The 27,098-nt window shown below is 43.2% G+C and overlaps 1 protein-coding gene across 1 annotated transcript in view; it reads right to left on the bottom strand.

Moving 5' to 3' along the window:
* The window catches only part of plxna2 (plexin A2), a 166,234-nt gene that overhangs the window by 53,226 nt on the left and 85,910 nt on the right, over window positions 1-27,098 (bottom strand). Inside the window, exons 5-11 of the mRNA XM_085395036.1 lie at window positions 21,101-21,201; window positions 8,705-8,828; window positions 6,013-6,166; window positions 3,845-3,941; window positions 2,152-2,266; window positions 879-1,079; window positions 109-205 (exon numbers count right to left, since the gene is read on the bottom strand). Coding sequence (XP_085251162.1) covers window positions 109-205; window positions 879-1,079; window positions 2,152-2,266; window positions 3,845-3,941; window positions 6,013-6,166; window positions 8,705-8,828; window positions 21,101-21,201 — 889 coding nt within the window. The remainder of the gene's footprint in view (window positions 1-108; window positions 206-878; window positions 1,080-2,151; window positions 2,267-3,844; window positions 3,942-6,012; window positions 6,167-8,704; window positions 8,829-21,100; window positions 21,202-27,098) is intronic.

Here is a 27,098-nt window from a genome sequence, read left to right as displayed (position 1 = left end):
GACCTCTCACAAAAAAATGGAATATTTGCACCAACAAAAATATCCCAAAAATGACAGCGTCCATCCTATTTTCTAGCAGATATTGACATCAGCATCTTTTGTTCTTACCTTTAATATTTTCTGGGTTGTCAATAATAAAGTTGCCGTTCCACACCACTGAGAAATCCACAGGAAGCTCACTGATTTTCATTCCTTCATACAGATACTAGAGGCCACAGAGTGATGAAGAGGGAGAAAGAGATAGAGATTGGGATAGAAGCAGAAAAGAGAGGAGGATTTCAATGGGAAGTCTGGGAATTTGAATCCCCGTGAACCCAAGTGGAGACAGCACTGTGTCCTTCCAATATTACCCCATACTTACATCATCTCAGTATCTGAGGAGCAGACAAAGTGAAAAGCCACAAGATATGGGACAGCTGGGCAGGAGCTTGAGCTTCCCTCTGGCCTTTATTGATGCTGTGCTTAACTGCCTCCCATGCGCTTAATTCTAGCCTGACTTTCATTGCCCAAGTGTGTTTTTGTTTGTGTGTGTGCAGGAGAGAGCGAAAGACTGGAAAGTAAAACATGCATGCCTGTGGTACCTCTGGGAATATACTACAGAAGTCAGCAGTATATTGACTTCTGAAGGCAGACTCGTGCTACAGTCTTCTTCTGTATAATTATCTATGATGATGGCTACTATTTCTCCACTAACTAAATAACATACACACACACACACAAGCATACACATGGTATGGGATTCAGGCCATTATCTGTTTTTGTATACAGTATTTAAAATGTGTGTGTAATTATATAATGGAGAATTACAGACAAATCAAATTACACATCATCAATTTCACTCATATTGTCTCAATGTGAAAAGGCACCGCACAACCTACCGAACTGTTCTGGCACTGTACACTGGAGCTGTTGAAGCGGAGGGCAGTGACTCGGTGGCTGACCCCCTGGATGTGCAGGACGCACTCATAGCCCCGCTGGCCAGACTGGGGCTGTGGCAGATTCTTGGCCTTCAGGGTTATAGGCTTCACCTCGCCTGCTGGGATCAGAATTTCCTCAGAGCGCACTAGCTGGGGACAGTCCTGGAAGGATAAAGCAGAGAGGGTCCACGAAAAAGAAAAACGTTTCACTTTCATGTTTAGCAAGACAAGGAGAACAAAAGAACTTTGCAATAATGGTGAAAAAGGAGGATGATTATAAGTAGGAAACACAATATGTGGAATTAATGTGGAAATTAATTCTGAGTTAGAATTTATAACTGATTTCTGTGACCTTGGAAAGCTATGAGCTGCGTTGAAATACACATTCTCAAGAGAGGAATTATGAAACTGCTCAATTCGTCAAAACTGAGAATGGTATCAGTAGTCAGTGGTTTAAAGTATTCAGTAATAATGGAGGTCGTTGCTATTTGAAATACTCTGAGAAAACTGCCTTTATGGCTTTACACAATGAAGCTTCACTCTTAATGGCCTTTAGCTTTGTGAATCTTTACATCTCAAGTCAATTAAAGTATAGATACAATATCATAAGGCAATATTCAAATATACCTTTAGATTGTAGGGTTGCTAAAATAAAATAGCTGTTCCTGATGTCATAGAGAAAGGCTGGTCTTAATTCATAATTGTGAGTACTGCATCTAATCTTACCACTGAAGCTCTGTGTGCCATGCACAGCAAATACATATGAACTGAGGCAATGCAAGCGGGCTACTCATATATGTACAGAAGAGGGATTATTAACAAGTTTTTTTTTAATACAAGTGAATGGGTTTAAATGAATAAAGGCAAACACTTAAAATCCCAGTAGTGTAAATGTGCATAGCTAGTGACATAGTGATCATTATTGATGTGGTCAAAATGATCTTGTGTCATTGTTAAGACATGTTAAGCTCAGTAACTCCAAGGATAATAGACTGTTAATTGCTATTGCAGAGAACAAGAGCTCTGAATGAGTAGCACCACTTCAGAAATAGAAAAGCTTAGATGGCTGTCTTTCTGAAGACATGCCCCGAGGCTGACACAGAGCTGAAACGCAGTGCAGGAGGCAGGTAGAAAGAAACCAAGTGCAAATATGCAAAAGGAAGGGTGAAAGAGAGAGAGGAAAAGATGGATTAGGTTATAAGTCCGTGTGTCTGTGCATGTGTGTTCCACCAACCTCAGAAGCGTTGACCCGTCCCTCCTGGAAGGAACAGCTGGAGGGGTCATGGGTGCACAAGTTGCGGTATTTGCACCAGTGGCACCGGAAGGCACTGTTCACACATGACAGACACCTGCAGGAACACACAAACACACACATGCGCACACACTGAGTGAAAGGGGGAAAAAAAAAAAGAACAGTGCAGTCAAGGAGGGACAACGAGTTTGCCAAAGTAGGGGGAAGTGCCAGATAGGAAATGAGTTCATGTCCCAAGTGGGCACCTGCTGTTGTTGTGCCCTTGTGGTTGGCACAGTACCTAATAGCTGCTAGGCCAAATTCTCCCTGCATACATTTTCCTCTACCATATATTAATACGTGTGACATGTGTGAATAGGACACCACAATCACAATAAGAAAGAGAGAGATGGAGAGGTGGAGTGTTATACTAGTAAGATAGCAGTAATGAGGATAAACGTGCACTTTCCAACACTGTATATAGAAACTATATAGATGAACAGAAGGTGAGATGAGTCAAAACAAGAATGGCCAAAGAAAACCAGTTGATGGGAAAATACTAGGTACAAGACATGCTATTCTGCATGTTACTAAAGCAAACCAAGGCAAGCACAGCACTCACTTTTAATAGACTGTGATGAGATTTTACTGTGCTATGTATTTTTGAGCAGTTGTTCAAAAGGGGTGGGCTGGGGGGGTTGTCACAACTGGTTCTCTCTTTCGTTGTCTCCTTTTTGCACATATGCTCATTGTGAAATATTATCACTGAGGCAAAAATCATCAGAGTGATCTCTGTCAAGAAGCCTAATTTGAATGAATCGGGCTGATTCACTATCAGGAATATACAGGGAACGATATGTGCAATAAGAGGGAAGTAACAGGAGGTGGCATTACTGAAAGGATGGTGTATGCCCTTTTCAAATGTATGCATATTTCTTCGCGTGTGTGGCTGTGTGCACTCTGTTTGTCATCAGTGATTAACTGAGCTGATGTGAGAGTTGGTAATTGCATTCTGTGCTACTCAGGCAAGGTTCTCAAATAGCAATATGAAGAGAAAGGAGACAAAACACGAAGAGAGAGATGCAGAGTAACACTGCCTGCTTTTATCTAGCAAAGGAGACAATGGCTAAAACATTTTGTTTTAATGTCAAGGGGAGAGTCAAAGGATAATTTGACATGGTAGGATTCCTGAACCCCTGTGATACCCTTTCTCAACTACTCTCAATTCAGTGATACTCCCAAGTCAATGAGGCGTTTGAATCTCACACAAACAGAATCTGCCACACTGGAATGAAGCAAGCAATTGCAAAGGCACCGCAGACACTAAGATCTCCAATCCAGGGATTCAATTCAACATCACTCAATCAGGGACAGACATGGCATGAAAATGGGCATGAAATCCCCACAGAAGGCCTGTTAGGCAGAAAGCAGAGTGTTTTGTAGTTGAGCATGTTTGAAAAGAATGCTTCATTAACAACACAACACAGATTCTTCCTGTGTGGACCGCGGGGAACAGCAAGCGATCAGATTACATTAATTTTTACAGGGGATATTTTTAGGGGACTGGGGCAGGCTAACGTTAAAGACAAATAGTGATTAAAGTCCCACAGCACTGATTCGGTGGTTTCGGGCAGCAGCTCTGGGCATTGTTCTTGTCAAAAAAAGAAAATGAATGGACTCAGAGAGCGATACTCACAGTTGGTGGACACTGCAGTTGTAAAATTTGACCTCTGTGCTGATAAGCATCTGACCGGTCTCCTTAGAATTCAACCTCAGTTCAACGCCTGACCAATCTGAAAGAGAGGAGACACGACATCAACCTTTATTTAATCTTTTACTGTTACAGAGCAGTGAATATGTTCGCACTGTTTGCGTAGTTGTGAACAGCAGACTGATTTTAGTTTTAGGCTTATTAATATTTTTGAAACGAAGGTTGTTAGCACACATACACACATCACTTAGAAAGGTATTTCTTGTGTAGTATTGCATATATTTAAATATGTAACATGAAGGAATACTGCTTGCATTGAGCCTGTGAAAATTAAATACCTGAATTTCAATCTCATACAGAACCATTTAATCAGATCCAAATTTATTTACCTTCACTTTGCTGAACAGAGCTCTGACTGTGTTTTGTGAAAAAAAAAAGCCACATTATCTCTCTCTATCAGAACACCAGCTCCATAAATATGTGCAAGTGTCTGTTTGTATGTGTCGAGCAGCCTGAATTTCAGATGACATTCAGTGAGTAGGAGGGCTGACTGACCCTTAGTGCTCTGTTCTCTCCACAGCACCTGTTGGGAATCAGGATTTGTTTCACACAAGTCTCTATAGCAGGCACATAACAGACTTCTACTAGTACATATTTGTCTCACAGGATCTGATAAAGTCATATAGAGGTCATATCTGCACAAAACTTCATCTAAGACCATTTTATTTAGTGGACAAGGGTGCCAGCTATTTTCTTTAACGAGTTCAGTGTCTTCACAGTTTATCCTGACCTCTTCTCCTGCCCCTTCACATAATTGTATTTTAATTTGGCCTCTCTCCTGTATTTTCCATCAGTCTCCACCTTCCAAGTCTTGATCTCCCCTCCCCCTCTTCCTTTCTCCTTTCTTTCCTCTGTTCTCCTCAGATCAAGTCACCACGGCACAATCAGTGTTGATGTGCAACAGACAGAAGACTTGCTAGGGGGACAGGTGATGGAGGTCAGGAGGAGGTGGCCTCAGGGGAAAGCATGTGAAGTAAAAACAAAGGTATAAACAGCTGGATGGATAGCTTGATGGATGGAGGAAGGTCTTACAGGGGGGATTGGCTGACATTTACCTGGGGGAGAACATTCATATTAGTGCCTGATGCACTTGTCCCCATGGGAGTTCTGGGCAAACAGGTCTGTCATTTACTCACAGGAAAGAGGATTACCAACCCCCCAAAACACACATTGACTTCCATACACTGCATATTATATATTATTCAGGCAGTTTAGTTTTGTTATCCTGCAGCCATCTTTCCTTGCAAACAAGAGGCATTTATTGTCAAACAACAGATGTTAATATTCACAATGATATACACATTTGCAAATAAATGAATGCCTGAGCCAGAGTGATATATTTGTGCCCTGTATTTACAATAGAAGTTCATGAGATTTCCAACAATCATATAAGAGAGGTTATTGGCATACCTTTACACAAGATCTAAAAGCAGTCTTCCTTGTTTATTCCAAAGAAGGTGTCATGTGACATGCTTGTTTTGTGGAGTTCAATAAAATTAGCCAATTTCAAACTTTCAAATTCATCAGGTACCAGTGGAGGTAAAGAGCAAACACACTGTCTATGCCTTGGCTATGCAAAGACTGGAATCCATCAAATCAACTTACTCCCTCTAATTGATCCCTGACTGAAGAGTAGACCATAGGGAATGGTCTACGGTTAGACCATGGACTAGTGTTAGTCCATCCCCTATTAGGCAAATCTAAGGCCAGACATTAAGTGCAACGTAGCTGGACCACAGGCCAGGGGATCTAATTTGGATCCTCAAGCAGATTTAAAGTAGCCGGGGTCATGTGTTAGCACAGTTCACAGCAAAACAACCTGAATCCTGTGGGTGCTTGTTATTTAGACAGCCCCTGAATAAACTGGGAGTGCTGGATCACTAAATATGTTTCAGAGTTTGTACACGTGCAGCTGAACAGTTAGCCCAGAGATTTGTAAATGAGAGGGAGGGACATATCAGAATCCAGCAAAGGCTGTGTTTTGATGAGCGTATTGTTGACTGCACAGGAAAATAAGCATTTTCACAACTAAGCCATTCATCAGCTGGCATTGCATACATGGTAATATATGTGTGTCTGTTTTCTGTATCTACCTTGGTCAGTGGGGATGAGGGGGACATCTTTAGCAGCAGGAGATTTGCAGAGTATCTGGTTGCCATTGACCTGGCCCTCTACTTCTGTCAAGTTGCCAAACGAGCAGGTGATGCCGGCAGAAAGGTCTGGTACGTCGCTCACCTTCACTAGCAGCTGCAGATGGTGTGAGACATGACAATGTTCTTAGTAATGAAGTTTGTTGTACACATTTTTTTGAGAATGGATCAAAATGGACACTAACACTAATGAAAACAGATAAAAAATTGGTAAAAATTTCCTAAAACTTCCCCATACCTGGAGCTGATTTAGAAGACTAATGCGTGATACATCAGATAGGGGAAAACACATAACCAACATTAACAGTTGCATCTTTGATAAACAAGACATGAAAATCTGAGATGAAATTATAAAAGGAGACAGTGGCTTAAATTCAGCAGCTCTAGTCAGGATGAGAAAAGAAAACACTGCTGTTGGCAAAGCTGTCCGTCCACTTTGCCAAGAACTGTTTCTGCATCTTAAAAACAGCATAATAAGGGAAAAAAGGTTTATTTAGAAGCTAATCTTATTTGTTTCTAGAAGGCATCATTCCAGAGGTAAATATCATGACCCACTCAGAAGCAGTAGAAGCTACATGGAGGAAAAAATGGGGAAAAAATATCACATGGCAAATTCTACTTTTTCTTTTACCTTTCTTTAGTATTTAGAAGGTGAGACAGATACAGGAAAAAATACACACAGAGACACTCACATATGAGATGCACTACACAAGTGCCGATGCACATAAAGGCGATTGAAGTCATTCTCTGGAGAGCAGTGACACTGTGGCTGGAGCATTCAGCTGCTGTTCCTATAAATAAATGTATTCTGTGCAGGGTGTGTGATCTGGCTCTCTAGCCAAGAGAGGCAGTCTGGATAATTATCACCATGGCATTTCACAGCCTTGTTCCATTAGCTGTTATTTTGGGCCATACCGTTTGAAGTTTCTCTTTGTTTTATCTGCCTCTCACTAAACACCGCAGGGCTACTGGGACAGGCAAGGCAGCTGAGCAGCTTAACTGTAGGTCTTTTAAGAGATGCTGACTGTCTCAGTGGCTGACTACACTGCCTCCCTCGTTAGCTGGCTTGTTCTGTTACCCATCAAGAGGATGGATGATTTCTTTTATTTTTTTTCTGCTGAGGACCTCTTGTCTTTCCCTGTTTTACTTTCACCATGTTTGTGTTGCTTCACTCTGAGGTGTCAGAGAGATCCTTGATTACAGCAATCACAGCAATCAATGTCTTTTGTTCAATGCAGAATTCCCTGAGTAACCTCTCTACAATAATTAGCTCTCATCGTCCTCAGACACACATATACAGATAAACACTCAAAAATTGCTTATGCAGAAATTGTCTCACACACAAAAACACAGACACAGTAAGCTATTGCACAAAATAAGCTTGTTTCTGAGAGTTAAGATTTTGCTCTTTTCGTTTGCTGGCTTCCTTTCACCACGATGGTGGTGGGGGTTTTTGCTGCTTGGCAGTCACCATAATTGGTTGCAGATTTCAGCAAAGGTAATTTCATTGTTTTCACTGCCTTTTCTATCTGTCCTGGTGCCCACTTCAAGAAGCTGCGTTGTCATGGTGATAGCAGTCTACCCCTGTGGAATTTGTGAACTGTGTGAATTTGAGTGTTTTGTGGTTGGTCAGATGACCCCGTTTCTGATATGACAGCAAAACGGGGGGGTTGGTGAAACTGTTAAAATGTAATAAACTGCTGTTTGCAAAGTGGACAACGGGGGCCAGGTATGCTGAGCATTGGCTTGAGGGTGAGATATAATGTGGTGCAGGGTGAGTCAGTGCAAGAGCCAACTGCATGTTAACAAGATTTTTATTTTTTTTATGTTTAACCACATAAATTAAAAGGTCAGCTCACCAAAATACATGGAAGAAAATGTGTTGTCAATTAATCTATAAAGATGTCTGGAGAGGAGTGCTAAAGAGATCTTCTTGGTTCTTGGTTTTTTACTTGCAATAAAATCCCAAGAAATCATTTAAAAATCTGTAATGCAGCTACTCTCAGCTTAAAGATTCACATTTCAGTCCACTTAAATTGTTCTGAACAGCACAAAAGTATTTCATGTATCCTAATACATCTATAAGTCAGTGTCTTACATCTCATACCATTTCAAACCAAAGACATTTTTCTGAACAGGATGTGCATAAAATGACCCATTAATAGTGTGGATTGTGCATAGATGTACAACAATCTCCAGAATCTGGACAGGCAGATCCTTTCACTGTTGATCTTTGCGTGCTTTTACTGAATCCGTGTAGAAATACTGTACTGTACTCAACTGCACTCGGACAACTTTAACGCCTACACACCCACCCACACAAACATGTCTTGGCACACATATTGACTGCTCTGTAAAAAGTGAGCATATGTATGCTGAAATGCCCACGTAAAGCCCTTATGAACCTTCCCATCTAATGTTTATGCATCAACCAAACTCAAGACTAGATGAACAGCTATGTGGGATCGTTTAAAAACTTCTGCTTTTGTTGCGTGGGTTGGAAATACGTAGATAGCAGCTAATTTTTCATTTTTGACTTTGCAAGCAGTGGTTGATATTGCAGGTATGTTGTATACTGTGTGTAGGATTATGCATATGTGTGAGCGAGTGCTTGTTTGTTTGTGTGCAGACTTACATGTACGCTAGGTTCTGAGACTGCAATGCTGTCTGGATACACGGTTGCCTTCACACACTGATTGAGCGAAGCAGCAAAACGGTACGGCTCATCTGCACGTTCACATCGATTCCTTTGAGAGCATCTGAACAGAGAGGAGAAAGGACCGAGATAGAAAGAAGTTACTGATATTTGCTTTTCAATGCCATCAGTGATATTATACAGCACTGAAAAAAATATGCGCGTTGGATATGATAGGAAATAGAGGAAAAACAACTTATTCCATGAATAAAAAGTTACAAGAAAAAAAAAGTGCCGCCAAAGGGATGTGCAATGAAAATATGTGAAAATGAAACTTACAATTATAATGTAACAATTATGACTGGAGGGCAAATGAGAAATTGTGACAATTTTAAACTCCTTCCAAAAACAGACGGAAGAAAGGAAGCATGAGGATTGTCAAAGATGGTGAAGACTGTGTAGGGAAAGGAATATTAAACAATGCTGTAACAGAAATAAAACAAATATCCCGCAGCAGTGCTGTAGGGAGATGTAACACTGTCACTGTCTCAACACATTAATAGCCAACTTTTGTCACCAGCCACTATATGGGCACTTACGAGTCCATAATCATCCACCTTTCGATGTTTCCCATGCTTGTTTTAGGACATCTGAACAGATCAGTAATAACCTACAAAAAAAAATAAAAATCACACCAAACCCTTGGGGCTTCTTTGCTCACTTTTCCTTGTTTTGTGCTTTTCTGTGTTAGTCACCCAGATTTGTTTATTTTGTGATGATCAAGGCTGTAAATGTGACATGCTCTACATTCTGGCTACAAGTTATGTTGCTGTTAACAGACTGTGTGTCTCTCTTGTTCCGCTAAACAGATGGCAGGCTGAAAAATTATTTTAAACATTTTTGCTGTCTTATTGGATTGGTTAAAAAAACCAGTTACAAAATAGCTCATTCTCAAAGATATCTTATGAAACTCACATCATTAATAACAGCTGATCTCTATTATAAACATGTAGGTGACTGGCTATGCATTCCCAATAAACTGCAGCGACAAGTGGTGGCACAGAAGTGGATGCACAACACAGCTAGATTGCTTCCTTCAATCTCAGCATAACTCTGTAGATGTAACTAGTACAAATTACAAGGCGTTCTCTCATAAGAGATCTTAATGGTCAGACTGCGTATCAAGTATCACAAGAAACTGCCACATCTCTCATTAAAACTGTGCCACCTCCCACCACTTATTAAAACTGTGCGGTCTCTCCATCCCATTACACCAAAGCCTCTCTATCCTTATCCAACCCAGTTATAGTGTCTGGCTAACTGGCTGACTGGTCACAGTAGCTCTAATTGGACTCTAAAGGGTCAGCTGCTGTCCATGGTGCTGATGTGCCACTACAAGCTCTGCTATTCTCTCCTGGTTGCTCTGTGCGTGTGTGTGTTGTGTGTTGCACTGTGTGCTCCGCACTGTGTGCTCTGCGCCGTATCATGCTTCTTAACCACATACTCTCACATATACTGACTCTAAGCTACATCTTCATCCACAGCCTCTGTGTGCAATTATGTTGTCAGAAGTCCACACTACTAGGCACACCAAGACACACACACACACTAATATTCCAAGCACTCCCTAGGGAATTTAGAGAGCAGAAAAGTGTGGAATTATTATAGTAGTGAGAAATCTCCCACTGGGAAAGGAGGGTCACTGCAGCACTTTTTGATGATGATCACCTGCTTTTCCCCTTCACTACTTTGGTAACTATACTTTTTAATATTGATGGTTTTTTTTCTTACTTTACCTTTTCATTTTACACATTTGACCGCACCGCTGGTTCATTTGCCTCGGTCTTTCTCTTCCCCTCCGTCTCTCTCGCTATTATCGGCCCAAGACACTCCTTTTTGTCTTATTCTAATACAAGTTGAAATTAGTACACCTTTCTTAGGCAAGGTATTACTCTGCCTGCAATTTGGTGATTCTTTTACATTCACAATGGCAGGAGAAAATGATACTTAATGTGCTTTCAGGTGTGGGCTGCGGCACGATGTTTTATGCATGTCTCCAAGCTGTATGGGTACAGATGCAAAAACCTGGGCAGTCATTAACTGACAAAAAGCTCTGCATTGATTTTCCTCAATGTGAATCTCTCTCTCTCTCTTTTTTTTTTTTTAAATAAAATTCATTTCAGTGGGGTGAAGTAAGATGAGAGCGCAGCAAGGGGGTGAGGCAGCGGGGGTGGAAGGCGTGCAGGATGGCAGCTGTTGCCATGGTTTCAGGAGATGGCCATTATCTCTGTGTAGTTAGAAGCTGACCCCTTGCCTCTCTCATTAGCTGAAGTGCATGCCACTGAGTGTTGACTACAATCCTGCCTTCCTCATATTCCCCCTTCTGACCTCCTGCCTTGTAGATCTCCCTTTTTCTCCTGTCAGTCAGTAGTTTCACTCATGCTTAGTGTCCCATCACTTCATACAACAAGTGTTCTCTAATGCACATCTTCCATATGCAAAGATGGACAAATATGTTTATCTTTTTCAATTTCCTGTAATAAGCAACTGAAAACTATTTTATTCCAGCCAGAGCTAGCGGCGTCAGATTTTGGTTAGGCTCCTTAAGCCCTGTCCAGGGTGCTGAAGTAGCTGCATGCACCATCATTAGCTCTCTCTGGTATCAACAAGTCTTCTGCAGAATACAAAAGAAGTTGTGAGTGGCAGTCCCATTTTGTGCAACCATGGGAGGTGAGTTGCTAAAATGCACCCTAAAATTGAGTGGAGAATATTGTTTACTACTGTAGCAGTGTGTTCGGGCTACACCGTTGTTCAGGGTGTAAATCTGACATAGTATATGCAATCTAATTCACTTTTAGAAACTTATATCTAATGTACAGTGTAAGGTGTAGTGTTGGCCGAGGAAGCAATTTCTATAGTTGGTAGGGGTTAGGATAGCAGACGCCAGAAATTGGGGTCCATTCCACCAATGTCTGCATCTTATTCTGTTGCCTTGGAGAGGAAATTACACCATCATCTCTTCTCCACCTTGTCTTGACAGACACACAGACGCACGACTGGTAGAGAGCATCATCCCTGCATACAAACTAAAACAGACACATACGAGGGCATGGCCACATACAAATCATGTATACTCAAACCCTCTGGAAATTACATGTGCATAATAGCATACAGTGCCTTGCACTTAATCTTTCACACATTTAATAGACAGCATCGAATAATAACATAAACACACGTATGCACACACTATGGTCTTGACAGCAGAGAGCAGGAGAGCCAGGCCACCGGGAAAGATTGCCGTCCTTCCATCCCTCCTCCCTTTCCCCTACAACATCTTCAGTGTGAAGACCTGTCTGATTGTAGCTCTTGGTGTGAGCACCGTGTTTAAAAACAGGAGGAGAGAACAGAGGGGGAGCCACTTTAAAATCACCTTCCCGTTCCACCTCCCCTCATGAGAGACAGACGACATAAGGCTGCGGAATTTAAAAGCACAACAGGCATGCTTTGGTGGCAGGGCAGGGGGATTGGGGAAAGGAGTACAGCGGGAAGCTATAAAGGATGTACAGAGAGACTTAACTGGATGTATATTGAATATTTGATGAGCTTAACAAAGCTTTACTAGTTTTAAGAGGCAACCCATAATGTTAGAGAATTGCTGGCAGGATTTGCTTTGAATGGGAACCTAGACTGGGGACTGTGTGCTTCATCAATTAATTAAAAATCCCAGTCTGCAATTAATACAATACAAAATACTTCATAGAGTGCACTATACAGGTCATCGGATGTTCAAGATGGGCTTTACATCTTCCAACAACTGCTCACACTGTCAAGGCAATACACCAGACAATTACATCCACGCTCTTTGGTTCTGTCCACCAGTGCAAAAGTTTTGGCGCGAGATATGTGAAGATTTATCAAAGTGTCTGAAATGTAACATTCCAACTTCCCCCTTAGTGTGTCTACTGGGCAGCTTAGATAATGTCACTTCAGAAAAGAATATAGCCCATATGATCTTCACTGCCCTATGCATAGCCAAGAAAACAGTCCTCATGAACTGGAAAAATAAAAATAATCTTAATTCTAACCAATATAGAAATTATCTATTAGATTACATTAGTCTTGACACAGCCTCTGCCACCACATTAGATCAATTGCTCTGGGCCCCTTTTATCAGCTCCATCACCTAGTGGGGGTGGGGGGTCATAGTTTGGTCCCGCCTTCACTGTTGTGATTGGTGAGGGGGTAGGGACAGGCTTAGGGCGTCGGGGGGTTCCCCGGAGGCATCTTCCTTGGGGGGCTCAACCCGGGGTAGCGGTCACGTCCGGTTGGGGGCTCTGTTGGCTCTCAGGTGACTGTTTCCTCGCGGCTGCGTGCAGCGGGGCTAGGGGAGGGTCTGTGCTGACGGACGTGGGTTACTGACCTGGCAACCTGGCTGCCCCTGGGTGGGTCCGGGATGGGCGTGAGGTTCTGGGGGCGCTCCGTCTCTGGGCTGGGGCCCGGGCCGGGCCTCGGGGGCTTGGGTCCTGGTTGGTGTGTTGCCGGGGTTGTGGGCGGGTGGGTGCATGGGGGCCCGGCCCTGGAGCAGGGTGCCGCCGGTGCGTCGAGCCGCCTGGGGGGCTCTTCAACTGGTGGGGGGGATGGTCACATCTTGCAGGAGCTTTCTTCTCTTCAGGAACTCTCTGCAGGAGGGGGAGATACAGGAGAGGTGGAGGAAGATCTCAGCCTGGGCGTTTACCGTCTTATGTAGTCTGGAAGATGTGTGGATGGTGGGGTGGGTGCAGTTTTCTCTGTGGTGGGGTTGGGTGGACTGTCCAGGGCTCTGTGGAGCCGGGGGGCGCTACTGCACTGGGCCCCGGTCTGATGGGCCTGGGCCCCCCTTCCCTGGCGGGTCGCGGAGGGTGGGAGTGCCTACTGGGGTCAGCGGGGGAGCTGGCCCCAGGGAGGGGTTACCTGCCCCTCCCTTCCTTCCCTCCCCATCTCCAGCTGCCTCCCTCTTCCCGCTCCTCCACAACCACCCACACATGCAGGGCCTTGGAGTGGGGGTATGTCACCAGGGTGCAGAGGAGGCTACCCCCCCCCCCCCCCCCCCCGTCCCCTTCTGGCTGCCTCTGCCTCAATTTTATCCCACAACTTAGACATTCACATTATTCACACTCTCATTACACATACATATAGGATCTTGGGGGTGGGCACAATCACGGAGTCCAAATTACCATCAGGGTGTATACCTCACCCCTGACGTCGTTGCCCACCTCTCAATTTTAAATACACTTAGTCATTGAGGGCTAGCAGGAGGGACTATGCGCTTACCTGCTGCTCCTTGGCAGGTAGCTCCATGCCCTCCTGGGTTTTAATTGCACCTTAGAACACATATGCATCAACACTACAATGAGCGGGTGGAGGGAGGTTTGGAGTCTTCTCCCACCCCCATTCTCTGCGGCCTGCTGGAGCGGGAGGGCTAGTAGGAGGAGTTGGCCATCCGACTGCGGTCTGGGGTGTGGGGCCTCCCTGCTGCTGCGGAGTCGGGGTGGTCTGCCTCTCCCCACCGCAGGGAAAAGGGTAACACCACCTGGGTCTGGGTGCAATTCCCCCCTCCAGGGGCAAGGGTACCTAGACCCGGTTTGTAGAGTACGCTTGGGGAGTGTGATTGTGTGTACAGCGTCTCTTTATGTCTGCCTCCACGTTGGTTGAGTGTGGAGTGAGTGCATATGAGAGCATGAGGGTGGGAATGGATGTTTGTGTCTGTGTGTGCCTGTATGTCTGTGTCTATATGTCAGGTTGGGTATCAGACGCCACTTCTCTGGGGACACCTCAGGCCCTCCAAGGTTTGGAGGCCTATCTCCACCCACCACCACTTCCCCTGCCGGTGGCGGACTCCCTCAGGTGTCGGTGTGTTGGTGGTTCTTTGTGTCTGGGGGTGGGCGTCCGGGTACACACCGGCTCACTCCTTGGCGGCCGCTTGTCGGGGCCTGGGGCTCGCTCGGGCCCCTTTGGAGGTGGGGTGCCCCCGGCCTCTCGGCCTGGGGCTCGGTCACTCAGGCACAGCTGGGGGCCGGCGGAGCTCACGGGCGCGTCACTGCAACTCCCCCTGACTTCTGCTCCGCGGCTGCTGGGCGAGCCCTCATCTGGGACTCTCCTCAGCTCTTACTGGAACAGTGGCGCGGCTGCCCCTCTGTTGGTCTTCCATGGTCTCTTGTGTTCTGGGGACCTCTGGATGTCTGGAGTTTTGATCTCCTCCATACCCGCTTCACACCCTGGAGGACGGGGCTGTGGCCCCCCCACACTCCCTAGCAGATCATTACATGGAGAAACCTTTGGAATGCAAGCATGCTGATCCACACAGGTATGCACACATGGGTATTCACAGACGCGGACTAAAGCTTTCTTGGCTGCTGCCTCAAAGCACACTGCGCGCTGTCTATCTTGCGTGCTGCACAATATCGTTTATTATTTAGTAAATATTGATATCTATGACTAGCTAGTTTATTGTGATGGTGCTTTGTTTTCTCTATTATTATGTTGCTCTTTGTTGTTTGCTGTCGCCTCTGTTTGTTTTTTTTGTTTGTTTTTTTTTTTTTCTCCATACAGGTGACCCAGGAGTTCTTTTTTTTTTTTTTTTTTTTCCTCTCTCTTCCCCCCCCTTCTCACCGTCTCTTCTCCCCTTTGGTTTTCTTTCTTTCTCTCCCCCTCTTTCTCTCATTCATTCCCCCTGTCCTATTTATTTAAAAAAAAAAAAAAAAAAAAAAAAAGACAAAGGATGAACTGAAGCTCTGCCATCACGTAATGTCGCATACTGCTGTTTCTGATGTCATTTAAAAAAAAAAAAAAAAAAAAAAAAAAAAAGCACAACAGGCATGCTTTGGTGGCAGGGCAGGGGGATTGGGGAAAGGAGTACAGCGGGAAGCTATAAAGGATGTACAGAGAGACTTAACTGGATGTATATTGAATATTTGATGAGCTTAACAAAGCTTTACTAGTTTTAAGAGGCAACCCATAATGTTAGAGAATTGCTGGCAGGATTTGCTTTGAATGGGAACCTAGACTGGGGACTGTGTGCTTCATCAAATAAACTTGTTAATGTAAATGTGCATAAAGGCTGACTGCACTGGGTCTTTGGCTTCTTAATATGAAAAGCAGACTCAATAGGTGAGCAGGGATATGTCAGGCTGTGCTGTACTGTGCTGGGTTGCTCTCTGTGTGACACACACATAGCTGCACACCCCTTCTTCAGTGTTTTATCCTCACTTGAACTTATCCAGTCCATTTGTTTCTTACTGGTCCATTTTTAAAGTATAGGAATACATTTAAACTTCAAGAAGTACTAAAGGAAGTGAAAAGGGAAATAGTAAACTCCTCAGGGCTTTGGCTGACATGTACTTTGAAACCCAGAGTTCATGTCAGGGGTCAAACCAACCACTGTAGCTCTTAGCCTGTCTCCAGTGGTGACTGATAATGTCACAGCAGGGCACTGCCCAAAGGACCCAGAACACATCAAGACCACATCTCATTCAGTGTATCTTGAAGATCTTGAAACTACTGTGGTGTAAATTCAGTGTGTTTATACAAAACAAGAACAGTAGAGCACCCATGGTCAGATGAACAAACATGTCAAGGTTTATGCAAACCCAGAGAATTTATAAAGAGACCATTCCTCAGTGCTCAGCATCAAGCTATAGCTTTTCTTGTGTGGGCTGAGCAGAGAGCAAAAGAGAAAAAGGGAAAAAGTCAGTGGAAGCATTGCAGAGACGGAAGCATCTCAAAAAGAAAATCAATGAGCAAGCAAGAGATACACAGTAGGTTGTTAGGATCATTAACTGTATAATATGTTGCCTGCCTACATATACTGTACACACTGGTGCAGTATTTCTGCATGTTGCCAACCTGTATTAGCTCTAGTTGCTAGGAATCTATGGAAATATCGATAGATCTGCATGTTTGTGATCGATATCTCATTAGGCACAATTGGGAAGATGGATGCAGCTTCCCCCTGACTGCTAACTGAGGCTTTGGCTGATGAGTTGGCCATTAGACACACAATCTGACATTCACAATGGACTGAGGCAGCCATTTTCATTGCTAGTCTAATTGGTGTTGCCACTGTGAAATTAGAGGAAATTTTATGGTCGTTGGGTGACACAATTTGCAGCGAAGTAATAAACATGCCACATAAACTAGGGAACAATAATTTAAGAAATAAGTTTGTGGGGTTTTGTGTGTGTGTCTGTGTGTGTGTTTTAGCAAACATGCATGCAACGCCAAATATGACTATTTTCTAGGTTGATGTTTCCTGCTTCAATATATGCTGAACACCCACAACTTTAAAACCAATGACAGAAAAGTAAATAATACTAATCCTCTTGTTACACTGTACCGCCCAGCTGGAAAGCCTTTGGTATTGATATTTGCATGGGTGTTACCTACTGTTGCAGGCCATTCACAACCCCCCAAAGGCAATAATATTCCCAAGGAAGATTATATGGACTACTACATCATAAAAACAGCTTAAAAAGTCAAATTTGATTCCCGAGCATGACCGCCAACCAAACGTCCGAGGTCACGATTCAAATGAGCAACAACAGGATGCAAAGGAACAGTCCAGAGAGGTCCCATTCCCTGAGCCACAGGACCCAATAGATCCACTGCTAGACAGGTAGACAGGCAGGTACCTGACCCAAACTGTTTTGTGGTTTACTGAAACAGATTTGGGTGGATTAGCCACATACAGTCAGACACTAATGCCGTGTAGTAGTGACATATTATTCTACTCAGAATAAAATGCTGACTCATTCTCTGCTGGAGTCTACTATACTTCTACCCTTTAAGCTGTCACCCTCACAACAAACACTCATTTTGACACAGAGAACGGAATTCCTTATGCTTATAATACATTACCGCAACCAGTCACTGATTACAACATTAGTAATACTGCAAACATTATTTAATACTATAATGGTAAAAAATTTAACCTTGAACCTGGTACCCTTTTGGACATAACTCAAACTTGTTACTAATCCTGACAAATCTCAACAAAACCATTCAGCCTCTCCCGGAATGTTGGAGTGAGTTGAGAGGATGGAAAGAGACGGAGTGATATGGGACATTTTGAGATGGAAAAGCCTCTTTTGGGCATGATTAGAGAGCTAATCTAACAGCAGCGAGATGCAGGCTAAGGGAGGGAGAGGGAAGGGGGGCGGGAGGGGAGCATCACCATAACGCCATGTTTTTGGATTGTGGTCAGACGAAGGCTGAACTACCCATTCACAGGACAGCGACTGAAGAGCGCTCGAGATGATGAGCTCCCTTTGAGCAGCAATCAAAATGCTGCTCCGTTTTGTCGGCCGATGAGTGTACGAGAGCATCAAACACTCTCTCCCTCTTTCATTCTTCCCTGCTCATTCTTATCCTCACTCTTTTTTTCCCTTTTTGGTCTTCGTGCATTCAGTGAATGCCTAGCAGCTGCTGGTAATTAAAGGACTTTAGAATCTCACACCACATTGGATCAGAGGTAGAAGAAAGAGAGTAGAAAGACAGGGAAGACAGAAATGCCACTTCTGGTCATCTCAGTGCCTCCCTCTCCCTCTGCAACATTCTCTCCTCCTCATCATTGCTAGCCAAACTAATGTCTCTCCGTGTTCCTAATTAGCCACCTTAGAATGCCGCACTTCAATGAGCATGCACATGCAAACATAAAGGAAATAGTAGTGGGTTGCGGGGCAGGAGTTGGAGAAGAAAAGAGGATGGATATCGTGGATGACAGCTGTAGAAGGAAGGAGGAGGGTGATCAAAGCAAGGGGTGTTTATATGTGGCAAGCCAACCATCTCTGGAGTGTGGAAGGGCTGATTCCAGAGGGGAGAGTGTCTAAATAGGAGACAGCAGTGAGCCACACTGGGCTGAGGAGATCAGTAGAGTTGAATAGTTTAGAGACTAGCTTTGCTATTTGGGTAGTGGGGAAGATGCAAACATGGAAAGAGGGAAAGATAATTTCACAAAATCAACAATGGCTTAGACATGGATGACAGAGAATTGGAAAAATTGAGGGAAACGGGGGATGATGGAAGAGGAATCACAGCTGAGGAAAGAAAGAAGGCTGGCAAGAAATTTAATTTCTGGGTGTCTGGGATGAGGGGGGTGCTTCACCAGAAGGGTGCAGCTGCTTTTCCTTAGTGGTATTTGACAAATATCTTCTTTAATTGTCAGTTATATTGTGCATTCATGTCACCACGCTAACTACACTAAAGCCACAAACTGGTTTATAGATAATTGTTATCCTTTTTATGCTGTGCAATTATGTATGTTTCATTTAAAATCCTGTACAAATTTCTTGGCTTTCAGTTAATAAGTGGGTGTTTTGATGAAGTAGTCGAAGTGGACAAGATTACATCATCTCCTAAGCACTCAAGCAACACTCATAATTCATTGCAGCTAACAACACGAGATGACATTTTTCTGCTTTTTCTGAGGTTTCCCTGTCTGATGACGTATATATATGAGCTGCTGTGTTGACAGAGGTGTGTAATTGTGAGTGGTGGCACGTCGGCTTTGTGCATGAAAGAACAGGCTGAATAAGGCAATGCTATGTCAAGACATATTCAAAAAATATTTGCTTCAGTGTTTGTTGCATCTTCTTTTTGTGCCACCTTTGCCAAAAGGTGGACAAATTGTAAACTTTGTAGAATCTTTTTTGTAACCATCTGTCTTTTTTTTCACCAGGTATTTATGCTGTGTTTATCATGCAGAAGCTGGATATAAGCACCAAAACCGATATTTCACGTTAGAACTGTTGCAGAAATCGTAGCTCTTTCAATACATTTGTAGGCAGAACCATATGGAGGCCTGAAAATGCAACAGAGAGAAAAGCTAACCATTCTCCAAGTAACTTTTTTCCTCTCTGCGGCAGCATAGCTAAAGCTGACAGGGGTCCTGCGATACTCTTTGCAGGGTCAGGCTAGAAAAAGGGGGATTAGGATCAGAGACAGGTGGCAAAACCGTTCGCTGTATTGAGAGGACAGATGGCTGATCTTACGCAAATCAGGGTGCTGACCTTTTCTCCCAACAGTACAGTACAGTGATCCACATGAGTGTTTGTGCATGTACATAAAAATCGACCCCATGTGCACTGACACATGCATGAACCCACTCAAACGTAAGCCCTCACATATTTTCTCGAGAAGCAATTTAAACACCAAACAGCTGTTCCCTCATCACAGCTGGCTTCCAAAAGCCATTCACCTTTAAGGACCAACACCTTTTACATGCAGTGGACTCAGATTCCTATCAACGTGAATTATTCTATCCCCTACCACACCTACACAAAAGCATATGATTAGCAGTCTAGCATGGAGGCTTATGTTGTGTTAAATGATCCCTGTGTGAAGGCACGCAGACTGCACAGAATACAGAGCTTTCGTCAGCCCCTCCTGCTCTTTGCAAGCACATGCTGAATTACCTTGTCGCTAGGCAATTATTTGTCCTGTCCCAGCTTTGGAGTGATGTAAATTACTTTAAGTGCACTTTGCAGGGGCTGCCATCATGATAATGATGATTGCAGCAGTGCTTTGACACACACACAAATATTCAGCTATACCTTTACAGAGTGGGTCTGTATTTAGGGGGGCTTCAAATGGGGACACAGTAACTAAGAAAAAACTCCAATAAAATCTGTGTACTTAAGAAACAAAGCAGGAGAGGGAGTCAGAGCTGAACATCTTTCAGCTTTTTTTTACTGTTCAGTATTGTCTGTATTCCACTCTTTTACATTGTTTCATCTAAATATTCACATATCAGTTGCTTTTTCAGATGAATACATGCACACGCATATTTTTCCCGCATCCGTTTCTCCCTTCTTCCTGTCATTTTGAAGGTTAATTTTGTTGCAGTAATTATTGAGCTCCAGCAGGTGTCACTCATGCTTTCTATGCGTATTCTCTGATCTTTAAACTTTCTGATTGATCTCTTTGGTCTGTTGTTGCCTGTCTTTTTAAATTCCATTCAAACATATATAACATGAATGGCATCATTTCCTGTAAATATCAAGTCATGTCAGAATAAAGCTGCAATGACAATGGCAGCAACAAGAAGCTCTGAACCATCTCTGAGGCACAATTATCCATTTTCAGTCAGATGCTGTCTCCTTTCCTTAAACTGTATCTCATCAGAGACAAACATTAGGAAAATAACCTGTCTGCCTTTGCGTGGGCAAAGTGAGGGCCATTTTGAGAGACATCTAACAAAATCTGTCTGAACTGAAAAAAAATGAACAAACACAACAAACCACTAAATATGGAGCGGTGCATGGTAAACAGCAGACAACTGCTCTCATGTTCTGGATACATATAACTGGTAGAAAATGGGCATATGGATGCAAATAGACATGACAGCTAATCAGGGATACTCACATATTATGAAGAACACACCAACCACAGTGTGGATCCCCAGAGCTCAGGCACTCTCCACATGTCCCGTACTGCTCACATGACTCGATGGGAACTTGGGTAACCTGCAAACACATTAAAACATCATTGTCTCAGTGCAGCCAGAAAAGCGTTACAAAATGTACAACAAAGATCTCTGAGTATGCATGTGTTTGTGTGTGAGCATGCTCAGTCCCACACAGACAGACGCCAGTGAAACTATTAATTAATGTGCAATGTTTTGACACAGTTAATCTATGTTATGAAATGTAATAATGTGACACGCACCATTACCCCTCCATCCCTATTAAACAGTGTTATTGTTTGTTGTGGACCTGTTGCAGAGAATGATGTGCCTCAAAATGTTTGGCTACACTACGCCTCTGTATACTGATGTGTGAGATGCCAACTGCCCAAGCAACTGTTGCCTTTATCTTAAAGCCATAAAAACTACTGAACAGCTGGGATCAGTTGGCAAGACAAATCTGTTTTTCTGCCATCAATGGGTTTTTGTCTGCACCAGGGCATCTGTCCACCTAGGTATGGCCTGTGCAAACACACCAACACATGGACGAGTGACAGACGTTTTTCTCAAGAGAGCGTTCAAAGTACAACTTGATGACACAAGTGTAAAATGTGTTAGGAAGAGAGTTAGAGTCAAGTGTATTGAAGAGTATAACTATAACTATATCTAAAATAAACAAAGAAAAGATAAACTTTTGAAATTATCAATGTTATTAAAAAAAAAAGTAGAGGCCTGCGGCATGACTGTTAAAACTGGAAAGTAACAATTAAAGCTGTACTGTAAATGTTTTTTTTAAAAATATGACAAGGGAATAAAATTGGTATTTCAGTATTACATGTTGAAAGTGTCAGCAACAATAGATATGATTAAGCGCTTCCAGTGGAAACCAAACACACCCCCATACCACACTAACCCACACACACTAACCCACACAGTGCTATTTGAGTAGAGTCGCATAAAAAAATAAATAAAAAAATATCCTAGTGCTCACTGTACGAACTTGATTTGACTGATATTGTTTTATTCAGGGTTGAGATGTTCCATAACCTATGTAAACACAACACACTAGAGAAGAACAAACTTCACAGCTTGTTTGCCAAAGTGTGCACCACAATCTGGGCCTACGTAACACACACTTATCTCCAGGTAGGTTTTATATACACAAGAGCATGAGTGTTTATGCATCTGAATCTAGTTGTCTGTCTGATGTGGTGCTGCCGTCTCGAACGACCTTCCTTCTTTCTGTCTAGCTTGGAGGGCTTCAGAGTGAAAGGTTTTTGTGCGCGTGTGTGTGTGTGTGTCCGCCTGTAAATGTACATCTACTGTAACATGAAGCCAGAAAACCTCAATACTGCTCAGCAGATGAAAATGGCATAAGAAAAGCGGGGGCTGAATCAGTTCATTTTAGAGTCTGACACAGATTCATTTCCAGTTTTGTATGTCTTTCAGTCTCTTGGCAAGTGGCGTGTTGGATGATAAGTGCTAGCTCTGACAGTGTTTGCCCTGTTCAGATGCAAACCTCAGGATCACACCAATGCCTAATAAGTGACTCCTCTGTAAAATGTGATGGATCGAATTAAGGGTGCAAATAGCACCTTTTAAGTGTTTTTTGACCCTGTGCATATCACTCACAACTGGGTGATAATAATTGCTGTTAGCAACCATGGACTGGAATTAACTGTCAGTTAGAAATAACAGCTGGGTGTTCATCAAAATCCTGTCTTTTATGGTACACAGTGTTGAAAATTTACAAAGAGCTGACAGTAAAATTTGAAACATGCATCTGTTATTGCATGGATTCTGAAAAGTTATAGTCAGCAAACCTGTCAGATGCTGTAAAACCTGTGAGCTACACCTGTTCCAGTGTGTATTTTTCTTTCTTTGTTTAGTGCTTGCTACTCAGAAGCTCATCATAGTGTCTGCCTGGTCCTACAGAAAGACAAGCCCAGAGGACAAAGAAAGCCACTGACACGGTGGGAAGTTGACAGTTTGTGTGGCAGTTCCACCATGGACACTCCAGTTAGATTAACCCCCTGTCAATTCAACAAACTCTATTATTGTGTGTGTCTGTGTGTGTGTCTTTCTTAGCTTCGGGACAAACAGGTGGCATGCTGTAATGAGCTGCAGACGAGGTCACATCAGCAGCAGAAGCTGCAACCGATGACAAACAAGCCCACCAGGAACTAGACTTGGCTGAGGAAGCAGCAACTCAGTCTGTGTGTGTATATATCGCAAAGCCTCTGAATCTCTCTTAACCACAGAAAGTCGTCAGATCCTTCTCAAAACATGCATGAGGCTGCTGAAACTTTATACTATTACTTTCACAGAGGCCCAGACCCATGAAAGGGTTACACTGTAGAGACAGCTGTCAGTGGGGGAAAGTCAGAGAATAGTGAGGGGAGCTTAGGGTGTCCCTTATGGAGCAGTGTTTAAAGACTGACAGACACAGAAGGCTGTCAGCTGATACAGTACAGACTGAAGAACAAAAAGGCCAGAGAATAATAAGAAAAGAAGGGGAGGGAGGTAAAGAGAAAACAAAAAGATGAGAAGTGAAAAAAAAAAAAAACGCACACAAAATAAGAGACTACTCATGTGCACTGTAAATGTGTGTTGTAAATAAATATTGCGCGTCTATGTCGCTGCGAGGGTATTGATGTTTTAGACCAGCATGGGCCAGTAGCACAGAGTGTAGGTGAGGGGAATGTGGTGTGGGAGGGTAGTGGGGGATCACAGCAGCTGTTGCCCAGCACACGCTACAGTCACTCAAAACAGCAGGGCTGCACAATGAAGCCCCTTCTCCAACTGTGAGTCTGTGCGTGTGTGTGTGTGCGCGCGCGTATTTGAATGCACACGTGCACAACGCTGCAACGGATGTGCAGATTGTTGTTGTGTTTTCAAAGAAGACCAAGAGTCCTGCTTGTGATCTAATAATGCCTTAAACTTTCTCTTCCTCTAGGTTCCCAGAACACATTCATAGCCACAGCTGACCCATAAGGTAAACTGAACATTGTCAGTAAAGATGCACTGTGCGCTACTCAAATGAATGCTAATAAAATTCCAGCTTAAGATGACCCTAGCAGGGGGTTATTCAACCAAAGCGGCTACAGCAGGGCTGCATACTGGAGCGACCTGGGTGACTGACAGTCACAGTCTAAGGTTAAAACAGCTTCTTCTCTTTCAAAGCCTCACGCTGAAAAAAAGACTTCAGCTTTCATTATTATAATAGAAGAGCGCTTTTGTTTACAGGAAAGTATAGCTACAGATTTGGCTAGCATTATTAATGGCCACCCTTAACATCAGGATATCCTTTTATGTATAAATACTAAATTTTTATTAACCCATCAAATTATACAACTGCAGCGGACTGAGAAGGGCATTATTTGTTAACGTCACCGAACATCTTTTTTGTGAACTGTACTGGGCAACTCTTGCTGCCATTAGAGGCCACTAACATTGTGAACTTTTGTTATGTATGATTATAAAATATAAAATTCAACTATTTTTGCTGCAGTGGCACTCAAGACAAAAAACCTCCTAAAAAACAGACAGTTGATAGTCTGGTGGCAGTGAAACAGAAGTAGTGGTATTCAGTAAAAGAGGCATTGCTTTTAGGATTACTAAAAAAACCCAAACCAATGTGTTTTGCCAGGCTGTTTGGAGTATAACAGGGGACAGAAACATTTGGATGTGGCACCCAAGTGGGGCTTACAGTGTTTGCTGATTAGAGAGCAGCAGGAACAGTCTCATCTGTTCCAAACAATCCGTGACTAAGAATGAATGGTGACTCCATTTCTGCTCTGCTGTCCTGGGAGCAAGTCATGCACTGCACTTCCGTGATGGATAGGGAGGCAGTACAGGAGCAGAGTTTGAAGAGAAGATGGAAAAGAAGAGTTTTTTGGGAGGGGGGGGGGGGGTTTAAGATAAACGAAGACAAAGTAAAGTAGAAACAGCCCATTGCCCTGTGCTCTGATGGGACCAAGTCTCTGTATTGCCAGATGTGCCTCACAAGGCTGAGCAAAAAAGAGAAAGCAACACAAAGAGAAAAATCCCACCATCACCAGTAATGGAGAGGAAGCTATTTTGCAATTGTTACCAAGGTAACAGCCCTGGCTCTGACCTCAGGACCCCCCCCTTCATCTACCACCACCAATAATCCCTCCAACCTTCGAAACCTTGAGCAGTGCACGGTAAACAGCTGGCACCTCTGGGACTTCCTGCCACCTACACCTCCTTTTAAACATGTAGACACACACACTGGCGGCTCCTCTACACCCTATCCATTTTTAATGAGAGTTAGCCAGGCTGCCACGTCACTGGAATGAGGCACATCGATCATGAACACAATACCCATTCCAGTAGAGCGAATGAGGGTAAGCATGGGAGGAGTGTATCTGAGAGTGTGTGTCTGCTTGTGTGTGTGTTTATGTGTGTAATTGTATGTGTGTGAGTGAGACAGAGAAACAGTTTGAGCCAGCTTAATGACTAAAGCTCAAAAGCAGAGCAAATACTTGTAGCTGAAATAGATGAAAACATATGAAAAATACAGGCTTATGGGTCTTTTACTCTCACAGTGACCCCGCAGCCAGTTTTTCTTGTATTCAGGCTACCTACAAGGACATCTCAGCCGTTTTTGCCTGACAGGCCACCCTTTAATCTGCTTTAGTAATCCTGCCGAGACTCTTCCTTAGGACAGCAGCTATATCTCCTTGCTTCTGTTTCACCCTGTCCTCCTCCCACTGGTCTTCTTGTCCTCAACTCAGGAAAATCTGCCCACTGTACTCTCTAGGCAGAGCCATCTCCTCTAGCTCACTGACATCCACCCACGAGGATTCACATTCACTCAAGTTTGCATATGAAAAAAAAAAAAGGTTCACCCATCCCCTCTGACTTCAACTTGTTTTATAGAAGTTTTTAAGACTGAATATGAGAATAATTCACTTCTTCTGCAGTCTTACACCGAGGTCGGTCAATGGTTCATGTTAATCATCAACATCCATCCTATATATGGCTGGACCTGATAATGGAGGTGAGGGGTTATGCATTATGGCTGTTCCAAGGATAATCAGGCATCAAGACCCTCACCAATTACACCCAGCGTGATTAAGGACAAAATGAGGGCATGCTCTTGGATGCTGGGGGTGGACAAGATCTGATCCTTTGGTTGCCTTGAGCTGAGTTGTGCAACGATACCACAACAGCTGGAAGCTTTGATGACAGCTTAAACCCAGCATTCCAAGAGCAGATGTGTTAAAGCTATTAGTTACAGCTACAGCTACATATGAATATAATAACGATGCATAATAATACTCCACATCTTGTGCATTAAAAAACAAATGAAACAAAAAAAAACCACTAAGAAGATACACTGTAGCTACACACGTGCTGTTCAGTTCTGAAAGGAACTGCTTTTAGAATGCTTGTTTGTTGGTTTTATTGTTACAAATGCTAGAGGGCTTTGTTACAATTCATTTGAGAGACACACATTTTGTGTAGGAATCCAGAATATTGATTTTTTCCCCACTGTATAACATCTATTAAAAAGCCATCTACAGGATTAATGCAGAGAAGGTTCTGGATACAGGCATAAAAACAGGAAGGATTCAGTGGAAGATGTGGTACTATTTTGTATTAGTGTTTTTATGAAGGTCAGACCCTTTTATACTGGGTGGCTTTCAAACTAACTGGTTTTGAAGTAAACGCAATAACATTCAGAGTAGGTATTAGTCATTGATTTTAAAAAGCTAACCACAGTAGAAAAAACTCCAACAAAATGAAATGATACAGCATGCCTCATCTACAAGCAGCCATCTTCCATACTCCAGAAATGATTGGGTGTGAAATTGGTAGCTTTTAACCTTTTTTGTCACAGCCAGCGCTCTCAGTGAATCCACTTCCTTATTTATGTGTGTGTATTCACCTACTCAGAAAGAAAATGCTTGCACATACACATGCACTTAT

Source organism: Rhamphochromis longiceps, linkage group LG20 (genome assembly GCF_057381845.1).
Source record: "Rhamphochromis longiceps isolate RC_006_pf linkage group LG20, R_longiceps_female_GT1.1, whole genome shotgun sequence".
Lineage (NCBI taxonomy): Eukaryota > Metazoa > Chordata > Actinopteri > Cichliformes > Cichlidae > Rhamphochromis > Rhamphochromis longiceps.
The sequence above is the reverse complement of the archived record's forward strand: the minus strand, read 5'-3'. Positions and strand labels throughout refer to the sequence as shown.